General features: G+C 46.1%; 1 protein-coding gene across 9 annotated transcripts in view; it reads right to left on the bottom strand.

The window, feature by feature from the left end:
• Window positions 1–24,556, bottom strand: part of gramd1bb (GRAM domain containing 1Bb) — a 106,170-nt gene that overhangs the window by 6,079 nt on the left and 75,535 nt on the right. For 3 of the 9 annotated variants that reach the window (XM_056610388.1, XM_056610390.1, XM_056610389.1), the window contains 19 exons: window positions 22,704–22,914; window positions 20,950–20,970; window positions 18,872–18,895; window positions 16,319–16,339; window positions 15,584–15,607; window positions 9,673–9,757; window positions 9,013–9,116; window positions 8,765–8,860; window positions 8,496–8,576; window positions 8,018–8,133; window positions 7,528–7,687; window positions 6,625–6,817; window positions 4,275–4,418; window positions 3,819–3,937; window positions 3,350–3,492; window positions 2,848–2,951; window positions 1,757–2,075; window positions 1,099–1,206; window positions 561–681 (listed from right to left, as the gene is read on the bottom strand). In XM_056610388.1, the coding sequence (XP_056466363.1) occupies window positions 561–681; window positions 1,099–1,206; window positions 1,757–2,075; window positions 2,848–2,951; window positions 3,350–3,492; window positions 3,819–3,937; window positions 4,275–4,418; window positions 6,625–6,817; window positions 7,528–7,687; window positions 8,018–8,133; window positions 8,496–8,576; window positions 8,765–8,860; window positions 9,013–9,116; window positions 9,673–9,757; window positions 15,584–15,607; window positions 16,319–16,339; window positions 18,872–18,895; window positions 20,950–20,970; window positions 22,704–22,914 (2,194 nt within the window). The remainder of the gene's footprint in view (window positions 1–560; window positions 682–1,098; window positions 1,207–1,756; window positions 2,076–2,847; window positions 2,952–3,349; window positions 3,493–3,818; window positions 3,938–4,274; window positions 4,419–6,624; window positions 6,818–7,527; window positions 7,688–8,017; window positions 8,134–8,495; window positions 8,577–8,764; window positions 8,861–9,012; window positions 9,117–9,672; window positions 9,758–15,583; window positions 15,608–16,318; window positions 16,340–18,871; window positions 18,896–20,949; window positions 20,971–22,703; window positions 22,915–24,556) is intronic. The other 6 variants (XM_056610385.1, XM_056610387.1, XM_056610382.1 and 3 more) reach the window with 5 other exon arrangements.

The raw sequence follows: 24,556 nt of genomic DNA, 5'->3' as shown, positions 1-24,556 counted from the left end.
AGAGAGAGAGAAAGTGAGAGAGAAGAGGAGGAGGAGGAGTAGGAGGAAGAGAGAGAGAGAGAGAGAGAGAGAGAGAGAGAGAGAGAGAGAGAGAGAGAGAGAGAGAGAGAGATGAGGATGAGGAGAGATAGCGATAGAGAGGAGGGGAGAGAAAGATTGAGAGGAGAAATAGATAAGAGAGCAGAGAGAGATTGCTAGACATATAGGCAGAGCAAGGAAGCATTGTTGCATTGAATCATCATTATGCTTTATAAATCATAATCAGAATTAACAATGTTTTGTATATCTAAAACAGTATGACACAAGGGTTGCTTGTACTTGATTCAAGTTCACGTTTGTAATGTAAACAGGTCCCCACACTGAGACATATGCTATATATATGGGACATATGCTTACATATGTACACTAATAAGCCATTGTTTAGAATTTCATACAATAAGCAATGGCCGAAGGCCTCATCTTAGATCTAAACTATAAAGCCATGGATCTACTGTTGACTTTAAAGCTAAAAGCTGAAGGAGTAGTGGTTTGTGAACAGGGGGGGCTCTGTGCTCCGGTACCTGGTCAAGTAGCACCATCGAAGACTTGATGATCTCTCTCCACTTCTGCAGCTCAGCATCGTGGAAGTGCTGCTGGGACTCCAGGAGCTGTGCCCACTCCACCTGGGTCTGAGGCAGTTTACTGGACACACACACACACACACACACACACACACACACACACACACACACACACACACACACACACACACACACACACACACACACACACACACACACACACACACACACACACACGAAAAATAAATATCATTAGGACAAGGCTGACGAAGCATTTCATTGTGAGATTGTAAACACATGCTTAGGAATTTGTTGGGTTCTACTGAATTCAGATCGAGGCGGCTGAGAGTCCAGATGTGCACACATCTGGAGATATGTGAATGTGTGAACGGACTGTGTGTGAATGTGCACATGTATGTCCGTGAACGTGTGCGGGTGTATACAGATGTGAGCGTGTGCATGTGATGATACCGACCGTTTAAAACAGCAAACAAATGAAAGACCCAGATGCATTAGCATGAAGGGCTCCTCCTCCTACCTTTCATGGAGTCGCAGGCCCTGCCAGGTGGGCAGTGACTGGGCCGAGTACTCCAGCCTCCACAGCTTGTAGAACAGCATGGCATTGAGAAGCACCAGCAGAACCAAGCTGAAGGGGGAAAGAGGCGGAGCTAATTACCCAGAGACCCCGCGGTGTGTACATCACCTTAACGAGCCTCGTTAAATGACGCCCGGTATGGCTCTGTAAGTGCTGTCCTCGTAAATCCCAAACAGAATGAACCCTGTGACGCTAAGTAATTAGCCACTGAAATATGTACCTGAGACAGATCCTACGGAGGGCGATGGAAGGAAGAGAAGAGCGAGCGAGAGGGAAAAGAGAGAGAGAGAGAGCGAGAGGGAGAGAGAGAGAGAGAGAGAGGAAGGGGGCGTTACACTCGAGGTGCACGTAACATTACAAGACACATTAGGAACTAAGATTGATGATGGAGTGGAATTGCTTCGGCTGTAAGGTGACGTACGGTCAGCCGAATAACATCCTGATTCCTGCTTCTGTTTCCCAATTTCGGTTTCACAAACTATAAAAGGGAGGCTTTTTCACTGGATCAATTGAGTGTGTGTCTGTGTGTGTGTGTTTGTGTGTGTGTGTGCAAGTGTGTGTGTGCAAGTGCGCGCATGTGTGCGTGCCGGGGGAGACTCACACAAAGCTGATAACGACCAGCAGCTTGGAGACGCTGTAGAGGGCCAGCCCGCTGGGCAGCAGGTGGGGCAGGTGGGGGAGGTGGTGGTGCTGGGGGCTCTGGCGCCGCGTCTGGGTGGAGCCCGCCACCTGCTTGATGCGGTGGAGGACGTCGGCGGCGGCGGGCGTGGTCACGGGGCCGAGCGCCTCATCCAGGCCCAGCAGGTGGACCAGCGGCCGCTGCCGGCGCCGTGCCGCCGCGCCCTTCCCCACCTTGGCCTTGGGCGAGGGCCGGAGGGACTCGCTGAGCAGCTCCTCCTCCGCCTTGGACAGCCTCATCTCTGGGGGGGAGGGCGGGAGGGGGTCAGGCGGGGGTGGGGGGGGGGGGTTTCCGGAGGGGCGAGTGGCCGGGGCAGATCGTTTTTTTAAAACTGCCTGCAGGTCTGTATTTAGGTAGCCACGCACTTTTAGAGGAAGCGGATCCAGATAAAAAAAAAAATTAACGATTAATTATAATGGGAGACGGAGAGGAAGGCCTGGGAGATGGAGGGGAGGACATGCAGCAAAGGACCACGGGCAGGAATCGAACCTGGGTTGCTGCGATCAGGACTGAAATGCTATGCGCCCTGACCGGTGACCCAACAAAGGATCCAGGTTCTGAACCAGATATAAGGATTTTGGAACAATCAAGATACCAGGGGGATTGGGGGTTAACCCGGCCACACTCAGAGGTGTAGGCTGGAGGTTTTATAGAAACCGTCCATGCGTCTCGTTTGTCTTGAGAGACTTACAGCCCAGACTTACCAACGTCACGGCTGTCCTATATGCCCGGGTTGGGAAGGGACTCAAACGACACGCACTAACTCTATCACACAGAAGTGAAAACTCACCCAAAACACACCGGGATAAGGAATCAAGCAGTCAAAAGAGTGCGCCTCTATGCCCTTCTACAACAGAACACAAGATGTTCTAGGTCACTGAGATTCCTTGATTCTTAGCTTCTATCTGGCCAATAACAAGGATAAATCCTGTGATAAAGTCTACTTTGATATCCCAATCAAATGTGGCTCAGAAAAAATGATAACTAAACATCAGCGACACACCGATCCATACCAAGATGGCGGAAATTCTCGTCCAAGCCGCTCCAGAAGTTCTTCTCAATGAAACCCTTCACCAGCCCCCACGGCTGCTTCCTGTAGCACAGCTCTGTCGACACCCTGCAGGGTGAGAGAGGAAAGGAGACACACAGAGAATAATGAAAAGACCAATATCAAAATCCAAGCTCAGTCGATACAAATAAAGAACCGATAGGGTTAAACTATCAACGGTAGTGGAATACCTCTGTAGTGTGAGTTGGTTGTTATGCTCCAAAGCAAACACATAACATGTTTCCCAGTCATGACGCTAGATTCCATGCTCCAACACACACACACACACACACACACACACACACACACACACACACACACACACACACACACACACACACACACACACACACACACACACACACACACACACACACACACACACACACACACACACACAGACCCACACACACACACACAGACACAGCTATGTGAAACAAGCAGCACCACCCCTCCACTGTGCTTACCTCAGCCGGCACTTGTTCTTGGCCACCCTGGTGATCATGTAGCGGTTGAGGGTGTAGAAGTAGTCATGGTAGGGCACGTCGTGCGTGATGACTTCCGCGTCGATGATGTAACACTCGCTCTCCTGGCTGGCCTTATACAGAGTCTGGCCCCAAAACAAAAGGAAACAAAGGGTTAATCAGGAAACAAAGGGCTAATCCATGGGACTTAATCCCAACCCTAACCTGAAGACCTGAAACAGTTATTGGAAGTTTGAGTGAAGAGTTTTCCTATTATATCGTAATTTGAGGGACTTTGAGATGAATAAAGCCAACAGCATTACTGACTGATAGGAGGAGACTATTACATTTTTTGTGGCAAGCTGTCATTGGAAAGACTTTGGGACCAATGAGGGAGCATAGCAGTCTCTACCACATTTGAGAGGGGAGTTTGTTTGGCTGTCAACGGAGAGGACGGAGCAGGAGGACCCACCTGCGTCTCCGTGACAGTGGCCGTCTTGGGAGCCAGAGGGTTGGACAGAGAGATGGTGTACATGATGTCCCGGGTCTGGTTCCCCGCCTCGTCCTTCTTCCACGGATGGTACACCACCTCTGCAGAGGAGACACCGGGAGGGGGGGGGGGGGGGGGGGGCATTTTGAAAATCTGCCTCTTCTGACATAAACTGTGGGCGGGTCCACCTAGATGTGTGCTGGATAGATCAGTCTACCAGCCTACCCAGTCGACTGCAGCAAACGTTGCTCATCTATTTTTCATACATCTTTGTGGACTTGTGATGTCAGAAGAGGCAGATTTTCAAAACGGCTTGTAGCGGCTAATCACACTCACACCTGGTGGTATTATACAGTATGTCACCTTTAACGTGAATTCAGACAAGACATTTCTTTTGAGCAAGAGTTCATGAACACAGGATGAGGATTAAGTTCTGACCGGAGAAGCGGCGTTGCTCCATGAAGTCGCTCATGAACTGGGACTCGGTGAACAGGATGTGGTACAGCTTGTCCACGCTGAACTTGTACACCTCGTTGATGTACTGTCTGCCGTGCAGGTCCTCGTGGAAGGCCTGCACCTCACCTGACACACACACACACACACACACACGCACACGCACAGGCACACGCACACACACACACACACACACACACACACACACACACACACACACACACACACACACACACACACACACACACAAAGATGTTACCTTGCATAGTCGACCAACCAATGAGCTGGTTTCTATATGGGTGGGGGGTTAGTCCAGTTGGTAGCTGAAAGGTTTTGGGTTGATTGCCAATGTCCACAGCCTCTGTCTAGGCATCTCTGATGAATATGCTTACTAACAACCTGCCCCTCAGCAACATTTATCTCCACTCACTGTAAGTCATTTAGGTTAAAAGCGTCTGCGCCCCCTATTGGCCTTTTTTGATGAACTTTAGCCTGGTTAACCTCAACCTTTGCTTCTTTAAGTACACAAAGTTTGGTGATGATTGACTGAAGTTAACCCCTCCTTTTGTCACCTAACATTGATTTGGCTAATTTTGTTTCAGGTTCTTGTTTTCCTAGGAAGATGCGCTCAACATTAGGAGAGACATATGTCTACAGGATTTCTTGACTGTAGAAGAAAGGGGTCAGAAAATATGGCCGTCCAAAGTCTGCAACTTCAATCAATTGTCTATTAACGCTATACCAATTTTGAAGCTGTGAGAGGACGCAGATGTGTGCCAATGGTGACCACAAGTAACACTTTTTTATTTTTTATTAAAAGCTATACATTTTTAATATTCAGATATTAATTAATATTTTTTATTAATATAAATCAAATTATTCGATTTTGATATTTTGCTTCTATAAATGTTAAACCTTCATTTATTACCACAGTATTACCGAAGATCTGGATTCACACGGTTATAGACCATATAACGATTTTGTGAACGTCGTTCTAGGAACTGGCTTGGATAAAAGTTTTGTTCTATTAACGATATACCAAGTTTGAAGTGCAGGTTGGAGATCAAGTTGAGATGGTTGAATCACTACATGCACTTCTGGCAACGGCTATTTGTGGGTTCAGTGAGAGTGGACCAAGAGTCGTTCCCACCAATGACACCATGGGAAAAAATCCATGGAACACAATAACGGTCTCACGGTGGAGAGTTGATTAGGAGAAGTGCTGCGGTCTCCCTACTTGTGCTCATTTACGAGAACTTTGGAAGGACATAACAGAAGCACTCTGAAGAACCATCGGCAAAGTCTGGGGGCTCAGGCATCATCTCCCATTGTCTACAGTGGGAGATAATGCACCCAAACATGAAGTCCGAAGCTCCTCTCTCCAGGCCGTCCTGGGACGACTCCTCCAGCGGGGTTTCAAATCTTCTTGATCCTCCATGCAGCTGGATAGTGCGCCTGTGTTTTCTGCTGCTACATCTTTCCTCAGTGCACGTATGTTGGCATGGGACGCCCTCGTGATCGACGCCCGTGTGTGGGTTCCCACAGCACCATCTTGCTGGCTGGGAGCTCGTGGGGTCTCTGGTAATGACCGGCCAGTCTCTCTTCTTCTGGAAGCTCACTCAGGTTCTCGCTTCTCAATCCTCGGGCCGGGCCTGGTCAAATGTGTGCCTGTGTGTCAAGAGAACCTGCGGTGCTTTGGTCACCTGCCGCTGTTCTAGCCATCAAGGGCCAGGGATTGTGGGTAGCCTCGCGCGCGTTCGGCCCTGCGATTGGACAATCGACATTCTGGGAGCATGCGATACGAAAAAAACCTGTCCTGTGACGGCTGATATTTCATGCCATAGTCCCAGGAGGTTCCTTATTTATTATTGTGGATTGAATGATTCAATGTCCTGCTTTTGTCTTATGTATTATGTTAACTGCAGAGTCATCTTATATTAGACTCCATTCCAAAAATTAAACAGTTTAAAACTAGGATTAAGGACTATTTGAGTACTAAATGCACATTAAACGTTGCTGGTCATGCTGAGATTATGTTAAATTGCCTATTGTCTTTTTCTGTTTCATATTTTATATTGAACTACAGTATATGCTGTCTTGGTCAGGCTCCCAGGTAAAAAAGATTCTGAATCTCAATGCGATTATTCCTGGTAAAAAAAAAGGTTTAATAAAAAAAACAAAAAAATCACCATTTGGTGGCCCTATTGCATTGTTTGGAAATATTTCTAAGCACTTTGTGCTTGGCACCCTAATAAAGGATTTCCTTTATATGGCACCCCTCCTGAAGCAATGCGTCATTAAAGCGCCCCTTCTCCGTGGAACATGGCGGGCTCACCTTCGTCGTGCGTCTCCGAGGAGTCGCTGAGCTCGGTGGGGATGTCGTTGTCGTTGAAGTCCAGCGAGGGCGAGGGGGCGGGGCCCGCCGGCAGGCCCCCCTCCAGGCCCACCCTCATGTCCGCCGCCAGCGGCAGCCCCAGGAGCTCCCCCTCAGGCAGGCAGTCTGCAAACTCGTCTCCCGGCAGGTCAAACTGGGCGAGAGACACAGGGACATATAGGAAAGAAGGGTGAGAGAGAGAGAGAGAGAGAGAGAGAGAGAGAGAGAGAGAGAGGGATGGAGATGGAGAAAGGGAGAGACAGAGGGAGAGGGAGAGAGATAGAGTGTTGAGTAAGCCCTTCATTCGTACCAAACAACTTTAGACCAAATACTGAAATGCAATACACAATACATTGAACTCAAAGAGCCTATTGTATGATGCATTCCAAACTATTTGGATTTGCTAGAAAGGAAAACCCTTCTTTACTTTACTAGTAAATTACAAGCATATGTATAATAAAGGAAGGTCATGCTGAGTTTATTTGTCCAATGCCTGTCAAAAGCAGACAGGAGTCGACCTCAGCTGCTGGCAGCAGTGAAGCACACTGTACCATCTAGTGGTGTCTTGTTGTCACTACAACAAAAGCATTCAAAGAGATCAAATTGAACGCAGTGGTCGAAAAGTAGTTCAGTGGTGCCGATGCTTCTAGTGTTAAAGTGTCTGTATAGTTATGAATTCTACTATTAAAGACATTTTGAAGAAAATCTGCATCTTCTTAGCGATTGGTTGAGGTGGACACCACCCCGCCCCACAGTTTGACAGGGCTCAGACGGAGGGAACCTCAGATGGAATAGAAAGTGGAACTAAATCGAAGGTCAAGATGATTATGGGGCTGGTGTTTGGACCTTTGGCCGTGGACTCACCGTGAGGCCGGGGTCGTTGGTGCCGGACAGCAGGCTGCTGTTGGGGAGCAGCTTCCTGTGCGGGGGCAGGGGGCTGGCGTCCGGCCTGGCGTCCGCACTGCTCTTGGAGGAGTTGTCGTTGTTGAGCTCCGACTCCTCGTTGGGGATCTCCTCGCAGAACCTGTGGGAGGAAGAGAGTTTGGGAGAAGGCCAAAACGGAGACACTCAGCTGCTCATCAATTCTTCATCAAAGCAACGTTTTGGACGCGGTCCGATTTCTTTGAAAGATCAAAAGAACACACTGAATGCTGTCAATAACAGTGCAGCTAGCATGACCGGATACAGAGCTGCTTTCACTGTAAACCTCAGCAGACAATCACTGGATACAAGTTAAGGTCAAACAAAGTGGCTCCCCCTTTAAAGGATAAGCCCTCATCACTGGGCATAATTTGCCTAACGTACTGCGGCGAACGTGGTGAATGCCTGACCTAACTGTAGAGACGGGACTCACCCCATGGTGTTGAAGTCATCGTCCGGGGGGACATAGTCTTCGTCGTCACTGGTCAGGCCCAACTCGTTGCCGTAGCACTGGTGGACAAAATGCCAGAGTTCTTTTGGACACAGGGGCTACAGGAGGGTGAGATCAAGCAAGAACAAGATGGTAGGCAACACTGGAATACTCTTAAGTAATCGTGGATTCACATAATTATACTAGGCGCTAGAGGTAGAATAGATATTTATTTTCAATGATTTTCCGTCACATTTTGCTCAAATAGATTTTGACAGGAAAGAATCCTGTGATTATATATTCATCATTTGTCCATTCAAACAAATCATTTCAAATCCTCAGAGCAAAAGTGATGGGTACATTAGAAAAAATAAGTTTAAGTGAAGCGGTTTATGACATTTTTTTTTCTGAATAATGGAGATAAATAGCAAATGCATAGCATGAACCAACCATGAGCGGGAAGGGGGATCTGCAGGCTTACCTTGTCCAGCAGGGCATTCTGCCATAGTCTGAACATCATCATGTAGGTCCGGTCCCTTGCTCCAAATGAGGTGAAAAAGTGCTGCAGGAGAATCAATGTTAACCTTTCAGTCCAAGTCTGAATGAGAACACATTATACCTATTCATAAACATTGAAAATACTACTAAAATAATATTTACATTATTATTACATTATCTTCCAATACCATTCCCTTTAGCCTCTAGGGGTCTGAATGTAGAGTAGAAATGGAGCTATTTGTAGGCATTTACCTTGTCAGTGTCTGTGCAGAGCTGGATTGCATTGGGAATGAGGCGTGCTGTCTTCTCCTTGGTCATAGAACAGATGTCCTTTAGCCGCACCGTCAGCTACAGACACACCAACACACACACACACACACACGCACACGCACGCACACACACACAATTTAATTAAGTAAATCGACCAACATGACGCACAAATAGTAAACACATATATATTTGACACAACAATGACGAAATGTTCATAGGTGGGCGCATACCAGCGTTTCCCAGCGGAAGATGTTGCTATAGAAACAGATCCAGTTCTCTGAGAGGTAGAGGCGTCCCTGCAGAAGGATGTCCCGCTGCAGGGCACACGAGTAGTCTGCAGGACAAACACAGAAGACATCACAGCGATACATGAAGAATGGCTATGGATCCCCGGTTATTCAGAAACCTTGATTTCCGTGTACATTGAAGCGGTGAGTTCATAAAATACACCGTCCCTCTCATGGGGACAATGGGGGCCACTGATGTGTACACAGGGCGGTCCCCCCCAACTGGTTTACTCATTATGCTCCATGATAGCCACAGGTAACAGTGAGTCTGTGGGGACCTGCCCTATCGAACTGGTACAAAGAGGTCTCGAGGTGGATCGATGGAGACATACCTTTGTTAGAACGCTAGTTAATGATATGAATAACGTGAATAACAGCATGTGTAGAAAAGACCCAGCTGATCTCTCCTAGGGCAGTCCAGAGCCAGCCCTGATTTTTGACCCGTAGGAGAAAGACTGCCGGTTCAGCCTGCTTACACACTGTGACGTTATCAACAGACTGCTACTAGCAGACTACAGCTAGCGGGTTAGCCACAGCCTGCTAGCATGCAGGCCCACGAGTCCACGACTATCCACCGCACGGCTGAAGAGTGTATCCACATACCCACGATGAGTCTCTCCGTGTCAGGCAGCTGTTTGAAGAGCTTCCTGAAGTCCTCATTGCGCTGCTTGTACGTTGGACTGAGGACCTAGAGCCAACAAAACAACAACAGAAACAGGTGTTTGTGCATTCATGCTGACTCTTTACATAGAACCCCCCCCCCCACGAAAACAGACCGTGCTCATTTGGTATTTGCATTCCGTCACTCACACACACGCGCACACACACACACACACACACACACAAACACACTCACTCACTTATCCGTTGTGAGCGGTTTGTGAAAACCTCAACACGGACGCCATTGTTATCTACAATACAACGGAGGAGGTTTTGACAAACACTGTTGAGAATGGATGTGGGCTATCATATTTGTGTGTGTGTGTGTGTGTGTGTGTGTGTGTGTGTGTGTGGGGGGGGCATGCAAAAGTGCACAATTTTGTGTTTCAGCATCCAACTGTTTGGTGCAACCGAGCGATGCAAAGCAAAGCTTCCCTAAAGAAGTATACAAACACACATTTGCCTAAGTGGGTCATTCAACAAAACATGCGGTTCTGGCGCCAAGCACTTTCTGATGGCAAGTCGCAACCCCCCCCCCCCCAGTCGGTGCCGCATCGCACTACGATTCTCCCCGTGAGGCAAAAGAAAGACGCCTTTGTTCATCGAAACCGCAAACATCATTCCAAGCTTCTCTCATACCAAGAATATCCGTGGGGAAATACAACAGGTCTTTTTTTTGGAGGAATATTGGAAGCGTATTGTTGGGTCATATAAAAGGCAAAGGCAGAGGTTTGATGCTTTGCAGTTGTTGTAGTTATTGTTTTTTTGTCCCCCTGTTTGTGAGTTTGTGTGTTATAAGGACTCGAGGTGTCAGGGTCAGATTCTTCAAGAGGACAGCTAAGAGGAACGACGACCTGGCAGTACAGTCAGCAGCGATGAGGAGCTCTTGTTACAAGAGGAATAAATCTATTCAACTTTGCTTTGGGAGACAGTTGAGCAACAAATAGTATGACAGAGATAGAATGACCACTAGACTGGCGGTACGAAGGTTTAGGAGATCCTCAATAATATACCGGGATAGAAGGGAGGTTGCATTCTCAAGACTAATGAGGAGAAATATTGACAAAAGCATTTTCTCGGAACCAGCGCTAGGCAATAAAGTAAACAAATAAAAACGACTGCTCCTTTGTTCCCAAACAGCAACCTAAGAAAGTCTGGCTTGTATTTCTGTCAGTCACACATGGCTCCCTCCATACAGAAATACACCATGGGCTCAGGAAGAGTTCATCAAGCCGTGACTGGACATACCTCGTCAGTTATTTACTGTAGAGACCCTGTACAAGGAGGCAGCTGCAGACCTACACTAACCATGATCACACTGAGCACTCCTTTCCTTAAATCCACTTAATGCACGTTATTTCTCTGCAAAAACAACTTTCCAACTCTCGGTTCCCCATCGTGTGTCTCGGGGGCCTTTCCCATCCGGAGAGGCATCACTTACGGCGGGCAGGTCCTCCGTGTCCCAGTCGGGGTCCTGGAGGTCGGAGGCGGCCCAGCCCCACTCCCAGCCCCACTCCCCCCTGGCTGGGCCCTGGTGGACCCAGCCGGCCAGGGCCTCGTCCAGCTCCAGCACCATCTCCCAGTCCGACAGAGCAACTTCATTCAGATCCATGGTGGTCCTCGCGCAGAATCCAGACCAAACACAGGCTCAGGGTGAACCTATACCTACATCTATATATATAGATGGTCTACGTATCTATATCTCTATGTATGTAGCTTTCCCCAAAGACTGCTTCACAGGTCAGTAGAGCTAGAAGAGGACTGTTGATGTCTCGTCAAGGAGGGCGGTTAGTGTGTTTGTTTGGGTTGTTGTTGGTTTTTTTGTGTGCGGGTGCTGTTCCTCTTCAGCATTAAACACAGGACCCAGCTGACTGCTGCCACATGATCCTCGTCTCTCTCTCTCTCTCTCTCTCTCTCTCTCTCTCTCTCTCTCTCTCTCGCTCCCTTCCTCCGTCACACACGCTCGCAGGGAGTGGAGTCTCAGCCGTTGCCCTCTAGTAACCCCAGGTCCACAAGTCCTTTATTATTGTGGCGGTGTGGTCTGTTGCTCTGCTCCCCTCCCCTACACACCACACTCCTCCTGCCAGTGTGTGTGAGCGATGCGGTCCACGACTAGAAGGCTCCCAGACGGGTGCTTGTAGAGGACCCCGTTGGGCCGGCGCTGGTTCTGCCGTTCCCAGAAGGCCAAGATCCCAATCCCGCCGGGGTAAAGGCGGCCGAAAAAGGAATTTTTTTTTGAACTGGAATGAACGGCTATTTTAAAGAGAGGGATAAAAATGGAACTTAAAAAAGGCGTCGTAGACGGGGCGGGGGGCAGCTGCTTGATGAGATGAAGAGGAGAGCGTTCGGGAGGTACCAGCGTGACCTCCGTCCGGTGACCGCGGGAGTTACGGGGAGGGCAGTGAGGCCCAAACCTCCAGACGCCCCGAGGCGTGCAACACAAGGGGCATTAATCTCGCCTGGGACCACACAGGCCTGGACTCAAAAAGAAGGCAGATGAAGCTTCAGATCACATACATCTCCGCTGGTGGCTGCTCCGCTCCCAAGTGGTGATGGAGGAAGGAGAGAAGGCTGTGCTGCTGCTTCCGAGTCCCCGTGTGAAATAGTCCCGTAGCCTCGCGGCTATCAATGCCCCTAGGCCCCTCCTCCCCCCCTTCCCACTTGTTTGGGCTATCCCCCTCTCTGACCCTCTCTCTCCAGTAGGATGATTCACACTTAACACTTGTTTACACTCTGAGAGCTGCTCTAAAAGGCGGATAAAACCACAGTTTGTATACATGTGTCTAAAGAACATTACAAGGGTCTATGATCCTTTGATGGCTAACACTGGGTGTTTACTGGTCCTTTCTTGCAGTGTTTACACACATACATCTGTCCTACAGCTGTTCTATCTGGAATACAACAAGGAGTTGTTTCCTTTCCTCCGCTGTGTGACTCGAATGAGTCCAGGCCAGCAACGATGCCGCTAAGACACCCAGGAGGAAAATGCTCCAAAGCAGTCCTCGCTCAGGTAAAATGCACGTTGCATAGAATGTATTAGGGCCAACAAAAATAAGATTAGCATTTCAATAAATACTGCCGACTCACTGTCTAGCATCCCTAACTGAATCATTGTTCTCAGTAGAATAAGGAAATGGAAGTGGAACGATGACTAACCGCCCTTGATGTTGCATGACAGTTATTGCAATTTTGGATGTGACCATTTGCAAATTAGATCATGTGTGTGGAGATTGTTAACCATTAACTGGCTTGGCAAACAGCAGGAGACGGTGGAGACTGGTACTGTACACTAAGGTGTGGTTATACGATCGTTTTATGGGACGGGGGGGTCTGAGTGTGTGTCTGTGTGTTCTCTGGTAAGCGTAGAGCATGTGTCTGAGCGTTTGTGTGCCTTGTGTACAGGGTTTGGTCGGACCGACAATGAAGCCATTCTCTCCCAGCGGTTCCCTTGGGTTGATGGACAGGTAGGCGAGGTATGTGTCGATTTATTGATCTAGTCCTTGGGTTTGTTCATCGTTGCTGATGTTTGAGTGGTTGGGCTGGCCACCAGAAGATAAATATTGCATATTTTAAAATAATAGATTACGCATCATATGCTACACCCGCAATGTAAGCCATATCCATCCTACAATCGATCCATGCCTCCTACAGTTAACAGTTAACGAATAGCAATAAAAGATTAACAAATTAATTGCGAAAAATACTCAATGGTAAAAAAAGGTTAACCATTATCCAGGAGACACTGTCAACTAGAGCTAGCAGGTGCATCGTCTAATGTGGGATAGCACAGCATATAAATTATATATATATTTTTTTTCAATATATTCGTCGTTAGAACGACATATTCATTTGTAATCGGTAATGTGTCCAAAACCAAAATACTCTTTGTCCCACATTGTTTTTTTTGGGATATGGTCACCCTACCGTCAAGACTTTCACTAAACCAAAAAAGCAGCATGGTGTTTGGACAGCATGTGTCTCTCTGTCAGGCTCAGAGCTCAATAGGACGGTAGGCTTGTCATCACAGAGCACTCTGTGCCATGGGAGGTCATCATCGCCATGCAGAGATGCACACATGCATTCCCTTACACAAGGCAATAACATGCACAGATACACACACACACACACACACTCACACACATACACACACACACCAACACATAATCTGCCGCAGTCCATAAAAATATTTAAAATAGGTGTGTGCATGCATTAGCTGTTACAGTTAATCATAAGTGTGGAAGATATACAGAACAAAAAACATCTTTCCGATACTGATGTCATTATTTTTCATCATTTATGTTTACTATTATTTTGGAATATTACAAATGAAATATAATAATTATGCATTTTAGCATCTTCCAAAGCCTTTCTCTGTTGTGGGACGAAATAGATAGAAAATATAAATGACAGAAGATAGAAAAAAACAAAACAAGAAATGCTTGTTGTGTATACCTTCCACTTGGTTTGCATCGTGTCTATTAAGTGTTAAGTTAGTGCATAATACTTAGTGTATTTGAAAATGTTATGTATTCAAAGCATGTCACATACATTTTGTATATATAGAGAGACTATTTAAAGGACTGTTTCCACGAATTTGTAAAACCCTCAAGACTCTTTTCAACACTGCTCAAACCTTCTCCTGTTCCCTCCCTTTTAAACCAACGACCCCCATGAAGGGTAGTACTGTATAGTGCATATGTATGCCATTACCCAGAAACTGAGGCCTCCACATGCACTCAACCATTAAAGCCTTCTCACACCCTCCTCTTGTGGAGGGAAGCATGCACTACCGGACGCACCATGCCCCGTTCTCCCAGGACACCCACGGCTCACTGGGAGGCGCTGGTGATCGTTGCTTAGATTAGTCGGTTTTAAGAAACATGCCACCAAAAATATTGAAAGCTTATCCATGACTCTCAGATCCATCGTTCAACTTGTGTTGCCTCTAGTGGTACTTGAGGGTAGTGCATGTTGTTTTTTGTATTATTGTAGAATTAGACACATTTCCAATAATAGAAAAAATCGTATGTTTTCCATTCTCTAGTTTTCTCAGGCCTTGCATGTGTATTTCACAATGGTAGATCGTTTGAGTATGAGGCGGCCTGCATAAGGTCTTGATGACATTTTAGTGGTACACCTAAAGTCACCACTGGCCTTGGACACCTCAGTACTATTCTTACAATAAGGTCTGGACTGGAGCAACGTCTGCCTTCAGGCTGTAAAATGAGTGTGGTTGTTACGTTATTTCTGGGTGGCGTGTTCCTGTAATCCAGTGACCTACACAGAGGGCCCAGCTTTCACCTGTTGCATAACCACACGTCCTCAATGACCATTGACCATGAAGGGGGAGAAACCATTAAAAGGACCCCTATTACCACCAGGTGTGAGTGTGATTAGCCATTACAAGCCCTTTCAAAATGTGCCCTTCTCTGTGTTTAAGTGACTTCCAAAGTGGGAGGGTTCACCGTATGCTGGATGGATCAGTCCAGGTTAGACTCGACTAGTCTAACCGTATAACCTAACTAAAGCAAATGTTGTTTATCTAATTATCATACATCTGGACTCTCTCACTTGGGGTTGGCACTTAGGCACAGGAAAAGGCCGTTTTTTTAAATGGCTTGTAATGGCTGTTCAAGCTCAGCCCTGGTGGAAAAACAGGAGGCCTTTAATGATCGTAGTGGGCGTCTGGCACATCTGTCACTGGGAGCTGTGACAAGGCCTACAGGTGGAACCCAGGCTGGTTGGAGGTCACTGCATTAAGACGTGAGACGGGTGCCATTAGGGGGCGCCCTACTGCTCTCTCCCTAAAGGGAGAGGGAGAGCGAGCGAGGGAGAGAGACAAAGTCATGCTTACTCTGAGGATGTGTTGTCTTTCATGCTGGGAAGAGAGGAGGGGAAAGGTGTACAGACACAGGGCATATATGATAAAAAATAAGGAAAGTATAAAAACGCACACAACACAGGGAAAAAAGGGATTGTCACAGACCAAATCATACAGGAGAAATACCCCGTGGGTTTTACATATCAACATTGACACCACTTCTGGTTCCATGGACAGAGGGCAGAGTTATCACGCCCTCTAGGGGTCATACATATAATGGCTGATGTATATATCCTATATCCTTATGCAGGACCATATGCCTGAATACAACAAAACAATACTACAAAACTTTCGACAGCACTTTGTTGATTTTGAAAACTCTCAGGTCAGTATCTATCCTATATATCCCATGTCTCTGCTCCCGAGGCTACGTGTTGCTGAGTCTACAGGCCGTGATTGACCAGTGACTCAGACTAATGGCTGGGCTCGTGTGGTGGAGGCATGAGTCAGTCTAGGTCAGGGACCTCTCATGTTAAGGACACCACTCCGAGAATAGCTCCAAAAAAGCACAAAGGAACACTAGAGATATCACAAACATGCACACACACACACACACACGCGCGCACACGCACACGCACACACACACACACACACACCGACCTACACATATCAGAGGAAGACAAGAAGGCACACACGCACACACACACACACACAAACAGGCTAACACAATAATTGATTGCAAAGATAAAAAATAACTTGTTTACTTACATTATACCAGCTTTGGCTCTTCTGTCGGGAGTATGATTGAACAGAGAGAAAGGGCAGTAAAGAGAGAGAAGATGGGAGAGAGCACATGTGCAAGTCAGTATGGGGTTCACAGAGCAAACGTGAAGGATCAGCACACACCTCAGAGAGGGTGATAACTGGACTGAGCTAGGTGCTTTATTTATAGCAGGTGCGAAGGACAGGTCACATTCTCAACAGGCAGAAACACTGCGGGGGACACCCAGGGAAGAGTATAAACACTGCTTTAGGAAAGAAAAAATAAATAATATGAATGCCTGTCCAGGTAACCCTGTGTCAAGCAGTGGAACGCCCACGCTTTTTATTGTCACAGCATTTGACACAAACAGCAACAAAAACAACATATTCATGAATTGAAGTTTGATCCTTTTCGGTTAATTTAACCCCTGAAAGGTCTTCGTATTTTTTTATATAAACTGAGGGATATGAGTTTATAAAAATGAATTACATTTGTGTTATCCATTGTCCTAAGGAATGCGTTCATGCTGTACAATAACACATGTATATTTGTTATATAAAAACATATTTCCCCAGATGTCTGTTTCCATTTGGAGCCGGGCTCTACTGTCATATGTCTTTTTACCAGCAGAGGGCAGCAGTATTTTGGTACATTTACAAAACGTATGATGACAAATCAAATCCCCATGTCCATGAAAAGTTCAGAAAGAGCACAGGCTCAGCCCTGCTATTCAATCCCTATGAGAGGAGCGCCGAGCTCAACAGAGCACGTCGTACAATTTACAATTTTAGTTTCGTCAGGAGTTGAAATATTTTCCACTTTGACGCTCGGCACCTTCCAATCACATTCCAATCTGATGATGTGGTGGCAAAAAGAAAAAAAGAAAATTGATAAATAATTACATGAAAAAAAAATCAAACATCATTAGAGAATATAATCTAAACCAATTGTTTGCCTGCTAGGCTAAATCAGTACATTGATGACGTCATGAGCCCGCCGATCAGCTGCCTGCATTGCTGATTCAGCCCGGCCTTGTGCCAAGACAGGCAGCCCTGAATGCCCAGCCGAGCTCTGGAGCTGACGCAGACACTTATCATAGACATGAGGCTTAAGACTCTGCAACCAGGTGGACTCTCATGTACTGTACCACTGTGGCCAGGCCACAACCAGAGAGTACAATGTTATAAGAATGCTTTGAGAGGACATGCAGGGGATTCATCCAGGAGGTGAGGCAAGGAGTAAAGTAAAAGAAAAGGAAATTATCAAAACAACAAGAAAAAACACCACCAAATAAATGCCTAATATCCAGTGCTTGTTTACTGCAGAACATCAAGTATCCCTTTAAGAGAAAGCTGATTCTTACTTCCTGTAGCTTTAGTCTCGCCTCAAGCACACCTCCATATGTGTACTATCGTGTTGTTAAAACATAAACAGATGATTAATGCTTGACTGATAATTGATTGAAATTCCACCAAGGAAGTGCTTCAATAGATTTGTCAAACCACAAATTAATTTGAAGAATCTAGTGAGGCACTTTGATTGACTTGCGTGACAAACACCTAACTTTCACAGCTTCACAAGTCCCTTGCGAGGAAGACTTAATCCATTTAGTTGAGACATGGCCACGTCGCTTTGGGTCCATGTTGCTGTTGCTCTTATTTGGTTCTGCTGCAACCATGCGTGTTTGTTTGATGTGGACCAAGACAGAACCCAGGGCTCTGGCGGGAAATCTTGTCTAATGTGGGCTAATCTGATCTGAAGGTGAAGGAGACACAGTGCAGGATTTACGCTGAGGCTACCCTCGGTGTGTGTGTGTGTGTGTGTGTGTGTGTGTGTGTGTGTGTGTGTGTGTGTGTGTGTGTGTGTGTGTGTGTGTGTGTGTGTGTGTGTGTGTGTGTGTGTGTGTGTGTCTCAATGTGCGTGTAACCTGGGTACTAGAGGAAGTTTAATGAGTTCATGATTATTTTATGATCCTAATGGCTAATGCAGTTTAAGGTTTACCCTTTAATATGAAGGCTGAGAGATTTAGAAGGTCAATGACTAGTCTTATAGAGTGGACATGAGAGAGACAGAGTGACAGAGGGTGTATGAGAGAGAGAGAGAGAGAGAGAGAGAGAGAGAGAGAGAGAGAGAGAGAGAGAGAGAGAGAGAGAGAGAGAGAGAGAGAGAGAGAGAGAGAGAGAGCCTTTAGACAACCAAGGCAAACTAACATTTCACTTGCCATTCAAACATAGAAGCACGTCCATGTCTCAAATTGACAATACTGAAATTTGTTTTTGATCCCAAAACAAATGGTGTGTACTAAACTGGTCAGTAGCTACCAATTCTACTTCTCATTATTCTACTGGAATGTTCTATTAAATGTTTAAGAAACTGTAATTTTCAAGTCATTTAATGACTATTAATATACATTTTAAAAGTATTTCACACTCTTCACGGGGATAATACAGGCGCAACTTAACTAGGCTAAAGGAGGGGAAAGATACAGGAGAGCTTAGAAATGAAGGTAAATTGGTGAAATGAAGGAAATAAAGAAAAAAGAAAAAGGAAATGCTTACTTTAATCAGGTTAAGTCTGTCATACTGGAAGGAAAATGAAAAGATGGAAAAGAAAAGTTAACCAAAGCGAGAAAGGTGAAATGAAAGTCGGAGAAACAAAAACAAAAACAAAATGAAAGAATGTAAAAAAAGAGGTTTGATTTTTAGATCCACTACGCTACGTTAGTACCACATAGGTGTGGGATTTGCACACAATGACACAATTGGTGTGTGTCGTTGTGTGTTTTGCTAGTGACACAACTAACCCTTACCCTTTGCAGTGAATGTTGTGCAGTAAACCCTGTACAGTACACCCTTTACAGTGTTAAGGGTGTACTGTACACTGCTGCAGTGATCCCTGTGCAGTGAACCCCAGGCAGTGAACCCCGGGAAGTGAACCCTGGGTTAACCCGTCCCTCCCTGGAAAGAAGCCCAGTGTCCCCTTGGCTGCCAGAGCTCTTTCAATGGGCCTGCATTAGGGCTAGGGTGACAAACCTCCCGTTGCCGGGGGCAACCTCACGCGATGACGACACGGGTCACATGACCTCTGCTGACAACACGTGTTAGACTGCGAGGAGGAGATCCGGGGGGAGGAGAGGGGGAGTGAGGACACCGTGGTCCGAGGTGATGTAATCAGCCAGGATGTGGGAAAATGAGCCACGCTTTCTGTCCACTGCTTAGCTGAATCATTTGTGTAGCTTTTGCGTATTTGAATACGTGCAATAAGCCTTATTGTACTGTAAGTACATGAGCGGTATCTTTCTGTCGTGTTTATGAACAACCGTGAGTCGTTTCATATTCTCCTCACAAAAGAATGTCACATGGATAATAAGAAAAAAAGGATTACATTAAATGCTACAAGAATATATTAGGATGGATATGTAATATAAAGCATGACAGTCTTACATAGTTGGATAAATTGTAGCTTTCAATGCAAGGCAAAAAAATGTACCAAGAAATGTTATGTGGAAAACTGTTAATGTTAACGAAAAAGGATTTGGACGTGCTTTTCCTGGAGCAAGGTACAGACTGGTCGTATGACAGTAAGGCCCAATCCCATTTCTACCCCTTACCCCTTCCCCTTACCCCTCCCCCTTGTTTTGAAGGGGTAAGGGGAAGGAGAAGGGGGAAGGTGTAAGGGGTAGAAATGGGATTGGGCCTAAGGCCCGATCCCATTTGTACCCTTTACCCCTTCAAAACAAGGGGGAGGGGTAAGGGGAAGGGGTAAGGGGAAGGGGTAAGGGGTATAAATGGGATTGGGCCTAAGCCCCCAATCGCAGCCAAATACTACAAACCAATTAATGGGCTGTTATCAAACAAAGGTACCAACACAAAACAGATTATCATGGGAAAATGTCAAGCAGAGATGGCGATTGAGAGAGGAGAGGATGTAGAACTCGGGCCTAAACAGAGGGAGGGAATGCAAAATAAGTTCTTCTGCCTCCACACCCACCACTGCACAGCGTGCAAGAGAAGTGCCATGTGCTACTACATCCAATTTTCTCTGAGGGAAACTAGCATTGAACAAGTGGATGGGAGAGGGAGGGAGGAGGAGAGTAATGATTGGGTATCCAGGCTGTTGCTTGGTGTTTAGGTTGCAGGAAAAGCCCTTGGGACAAAGATGGAGGAAGGAAGGAAGGATGGAGGGATCAGGGATCAGGGATCAAGGTTGGGGAGGGGTGCAGGTTATGACGGAGCCAAAGAGAAGGTGAGAGGAGCAGGGTGGTGACATAGGGCTGTGGGGGGGGGGGGGGGGGGGGGGGCATTGCGATGACGGGCTGGGGTACGAAGACATCGGCACAGAGCAGCTCACGAGACAAGAGAGAGGGAAAGAGAGAGAGAAAGAGGGAGAGCGAGAGCGAGAGCGGGAGCGCGCGCGAGAGAGAGAGAGAGAGAGAGAGAGAGAGAGAGAGAGAGAGAGAGAGAGAGAGAGAGACAGAGGGAGACAGAGGGAGAGAGAGAGAGAGAGAGAGAGAGAGAGAGAGAGAGAGAGAGAGAGAGAGAGAGAGAGGGGGGGGGGGAGAGAGAGAGAGCCGGGGAGCACGAGGGAAGGCAGGATAGATAGAAGTCCAAGAACAGAAATAAAGAGTAATGCTTACTTTGGAAAGTCGCTTGTGAGACTAGCATGCGACCAGGAGAAGAAAACAAGAAACCAATCAGAGAGAGAAGAAAGAAAACACAAAAACAACAACAGGAACAGAACAGAAAAACAAAGGCAAGAGTATATACAGCAGAGGTTACCGAAACGAGGAAGAGTGAAATAAAGAGTCGAACACATTATCATCGATCATACGATCGCAGACATTTTCATATGGAACACAGTAGCAGCAGCAATGGAAGTGTTTAGAGAAGCTCTGCACTCTGTATCATGGCAAATGAAGAACACAAATATATACACATATATAATGGAGAGGGAGGGCTTTCATAAAATGATTTTCACATCCTACAAAAAGGTGGACATTTGAATCTATTGATGCTGGTTCCGATTTGTGGAAACATTGCAGCTAATTATTTATCATTTTGTGCAGGCGACTTAGATTGGATTTAGATACGTCCGGTGAGAGGAACGGCGTAATAGGCTGCCATCCTCTATGCATGGACGGTCACTTGCACACGATGGTTATCTCTGATCGCCCACTGTGTCCAAAAGGAAGCAGAAATGTATTCACTGCCAAGGACGAGTTAACATGTGGTGTAGCTCTCAGACTCAATCTAAATTAATTCTTGAAACTGCTCCCCGCTGATGATATGAAGCAGTGTTAATTTTAGACTGTTTTAACATTTGTGGTGTTGTGCCTTTGATCTTCTGTTGTCATAGACTGCTAATGTTCTGCTCATGTTAAGAAGACTGAATGAGTGTGCATTTAAATCATCTGCTGCGTCCCTCCATTGTGGTACAACACGCATCTAAGCATGCTTTTTCAACATATTTTATGAAAGAAAATATTAATATGTGTGTGCAACACAGGGTGGAATGAATGGGGACTATCAATCAGTAATAACTACATTCACACTGAGGCAGTGAAAATAACTGCTCACTAATGAAACTAACTACCACCCTCATCTCAGTATGGAAATTACCAGGGAGAAAAACCGACTAAAACTGAGTCTTGATCCGCCCTGACACAGTCTGTGAATGGCTTGGTCGTAACAAAAGCAAGTAATATTGAATGAACAAAGGGAGGAAGCAAGGGTATAACTCTGCCTGTATCAAGACAAGAGTAACGCCAGTGTCTCAACTCCTATACATTGTGTTGGGGCCGTACGGAGTCAAGATGGGAGTTTATGGGCAAAGGAAAGCACAGAGCTGCTGACGTCATGCCGTTACACTGTCACTTTAAGAATACTTTACATTTCCATCCACATTCAATTTATCATTTGCATCAATGTCATAGTAATTTCAATCACAACACACATCGTCTGCTCTTTTGAGGTGCAAAAAACGTATCTTTTAGAAAGACTTTCAAGTTCAGTCTCAAATAACTAGTTGTGTGTGTAAAAATCTAATTATTATTGATGAGCCTAAAACACAGGGTTGGCTGGCCATACACATATCAATCTGTCCCAGTCTATGAAATGACCATCAAGTGGCACGCTGTATGACACTATGTCATACTTACTACGCTTTCAAATGATCCAGTATGTACCATTCTGTAAGCACTGTAGTCGCTATTTAACGAAACCCCAGTTCCCAGCTAGCAACAGAAACCCACATAAACCTCAATATCTCAACTCTGACACAGAATGATCCAGCCAGTTCAATAACACTTCTGTACACAGCCAATAACAACAGCAACAGCGGCTAGGTGTTAGCACTGCTGTTTGTGGTGTGCACTGAGAAGCGTCCTCTCACCTTGGAGTTTTTGCCGCCGCTGCGTGCAGACTGCAGCGAGTAGGTCCTCTGCACCACCTGCTCGGGGGTGGAGGGGGATTTGTCGGAGGAGTGGTCCGAACCTTTCTCCACCATGTTCTCACCCTCCGGGCTCTGTGGCGTGGGCGACCTCGACCGCTTTCGCAGGACTGGCGAGCAGGCGGGCGTGCTCCGGTTAGAGTTACTGGCAGTGCTGGCCGATGGAAAGATTGAGGGAGAGAGAGAGAGCGAGAGCGAGAGACATTGAGACAGAGGGAGAGAGACAGAGAGTGAGAGAGAGATTCATCAATTGAAATTGCTCCCCTTCTGCTATATATAACAGATCAATATATATTTACTTCACTGTACCATCTATTTTCTGTACAGTTGTCCCCCTTGTCGAGGTCAAGGGGGACTGCAGGGAATTTTAGAGCAAACGCACTGACCAAAGAATATCAGAGCCTTGACAGCACGCACGCATGTGCGCACACACAAACACACACACACGTTACATGTCACTAACAATGTGTAGCGTTATCAACTAAATGATCATCCTCATTCATTTTAGTTCAAGTTCAGATTTCCCAATGAGTGTGTAAAATCGGTCAACGGGAACCTCCGCATGTACAGTTGTTATACGGAGACCGCCGTATGGAGACTTCTTTAAGAAGAGCTAATAAAAGTTTGTATCACTGGAGGCCTAACAGGCTTGGAGCGCTAACTGAACCACAGAGCTAGCGGCCCAAGATTAACCGACAACAAGAGAAAAGGCCAGTGAAAAATAAAGTAGAGCAAGACGCAGCATGAGCGAGAACGCTTGCTAGCAATAGCATTAAGAAACCCACACACATACAAACCAAATCGCCTTGGCCTTCACATGGATTCATTCGTCATGTGTTAGAATTAAATTTTTCCTAAATGAAAGAGGGTAAATGAGAGATGTGGTTTAAGTGAGACTGGACCATTTGGAACAAGGATTGTATTCAAAACATAGAGGGCTTTAGAGATATAGAGGTATAGACAGCAAGGCCCGAAGGAAGGCTAAACATTACCCCACTGTGTGTCTTTGAGTTGGAGAGATAGCAAAGTTGAACTCAAGAGTACAATTTACAAAGACAAGCTAGTTGTATATGTCTATTCGTTGTTAGTGTGAAAGTCTATCTTTCTCTCAAATAGACGATCAAATCCAGAAGCAACTTTCAACATTATTTGCGTGCCAACGAGGGATAATCAACAAGAAGGGAAAATGCTTCGGGGATTTTTTTTTTTTTTTTGGAAACATTTAGGGCTAAGGTGAAGCGGTTTTTGGTGAAATATAAACCAAAAAACAACAATCTGCTTTGCCAAGGGTCAGCTACATCTGGTGCCGATATGCTGCATTGCTCCAAAGGTGAAGCAGCAAGCATGAAACCTTGGCCAGTTAAAGGGATTAAATGTCCATGTGTCAGGAGCCCTTTGCTGCTGTATTCTCCCTTGTAGGGTGGCAACTCAAAGCTGCTCATATCCTCTTGGTTGCCTCTTGAGCAGAAATAACAAAGCACCAATTTGGGCAGGAGCTAGTTTTAAGGCATTCAAGATATTTTAAAGTGAACTTATAAATACATTCTCTATTATTTAAGTCCAGGGCTGGAATCGATTCATCTTCAATATATCAGTACCCCAACAGACATCACTCAAGCACACACACAAACACACACACACACACATACACACACACACACACACACACACACACACACACACACACACACACAAGCACGTGCACACAGACACAGACATGCACACACACGCGCTAAGGAAGCCCTAATGCCTTCCATATGCCTTAGATCAGCAGGGAGAAGCGGCTGTTCACGGGA

The sequence above is a fragment of the Gadus chalcogrammus genome, chromosome 16 (assembly GCF_026213295.1).
Source record: "Gadus chalcogrammus isolate NIFS_2021 chromosome 16, NIFS_Gcha_1.0, whole genome shotgun sequence".
In the NCBI taxonomy this organism is placed as follows: Eukaryota; Metazoa; Chordata; class Actinopteri; order Gadiformes; family Gadidae; genus Gadus; species Gadus chalcogrammus.
Note: the sequence above shows the minus strand (reverse complement) of the source record. Positions and strands in the feature narration are given on the sequence as shown.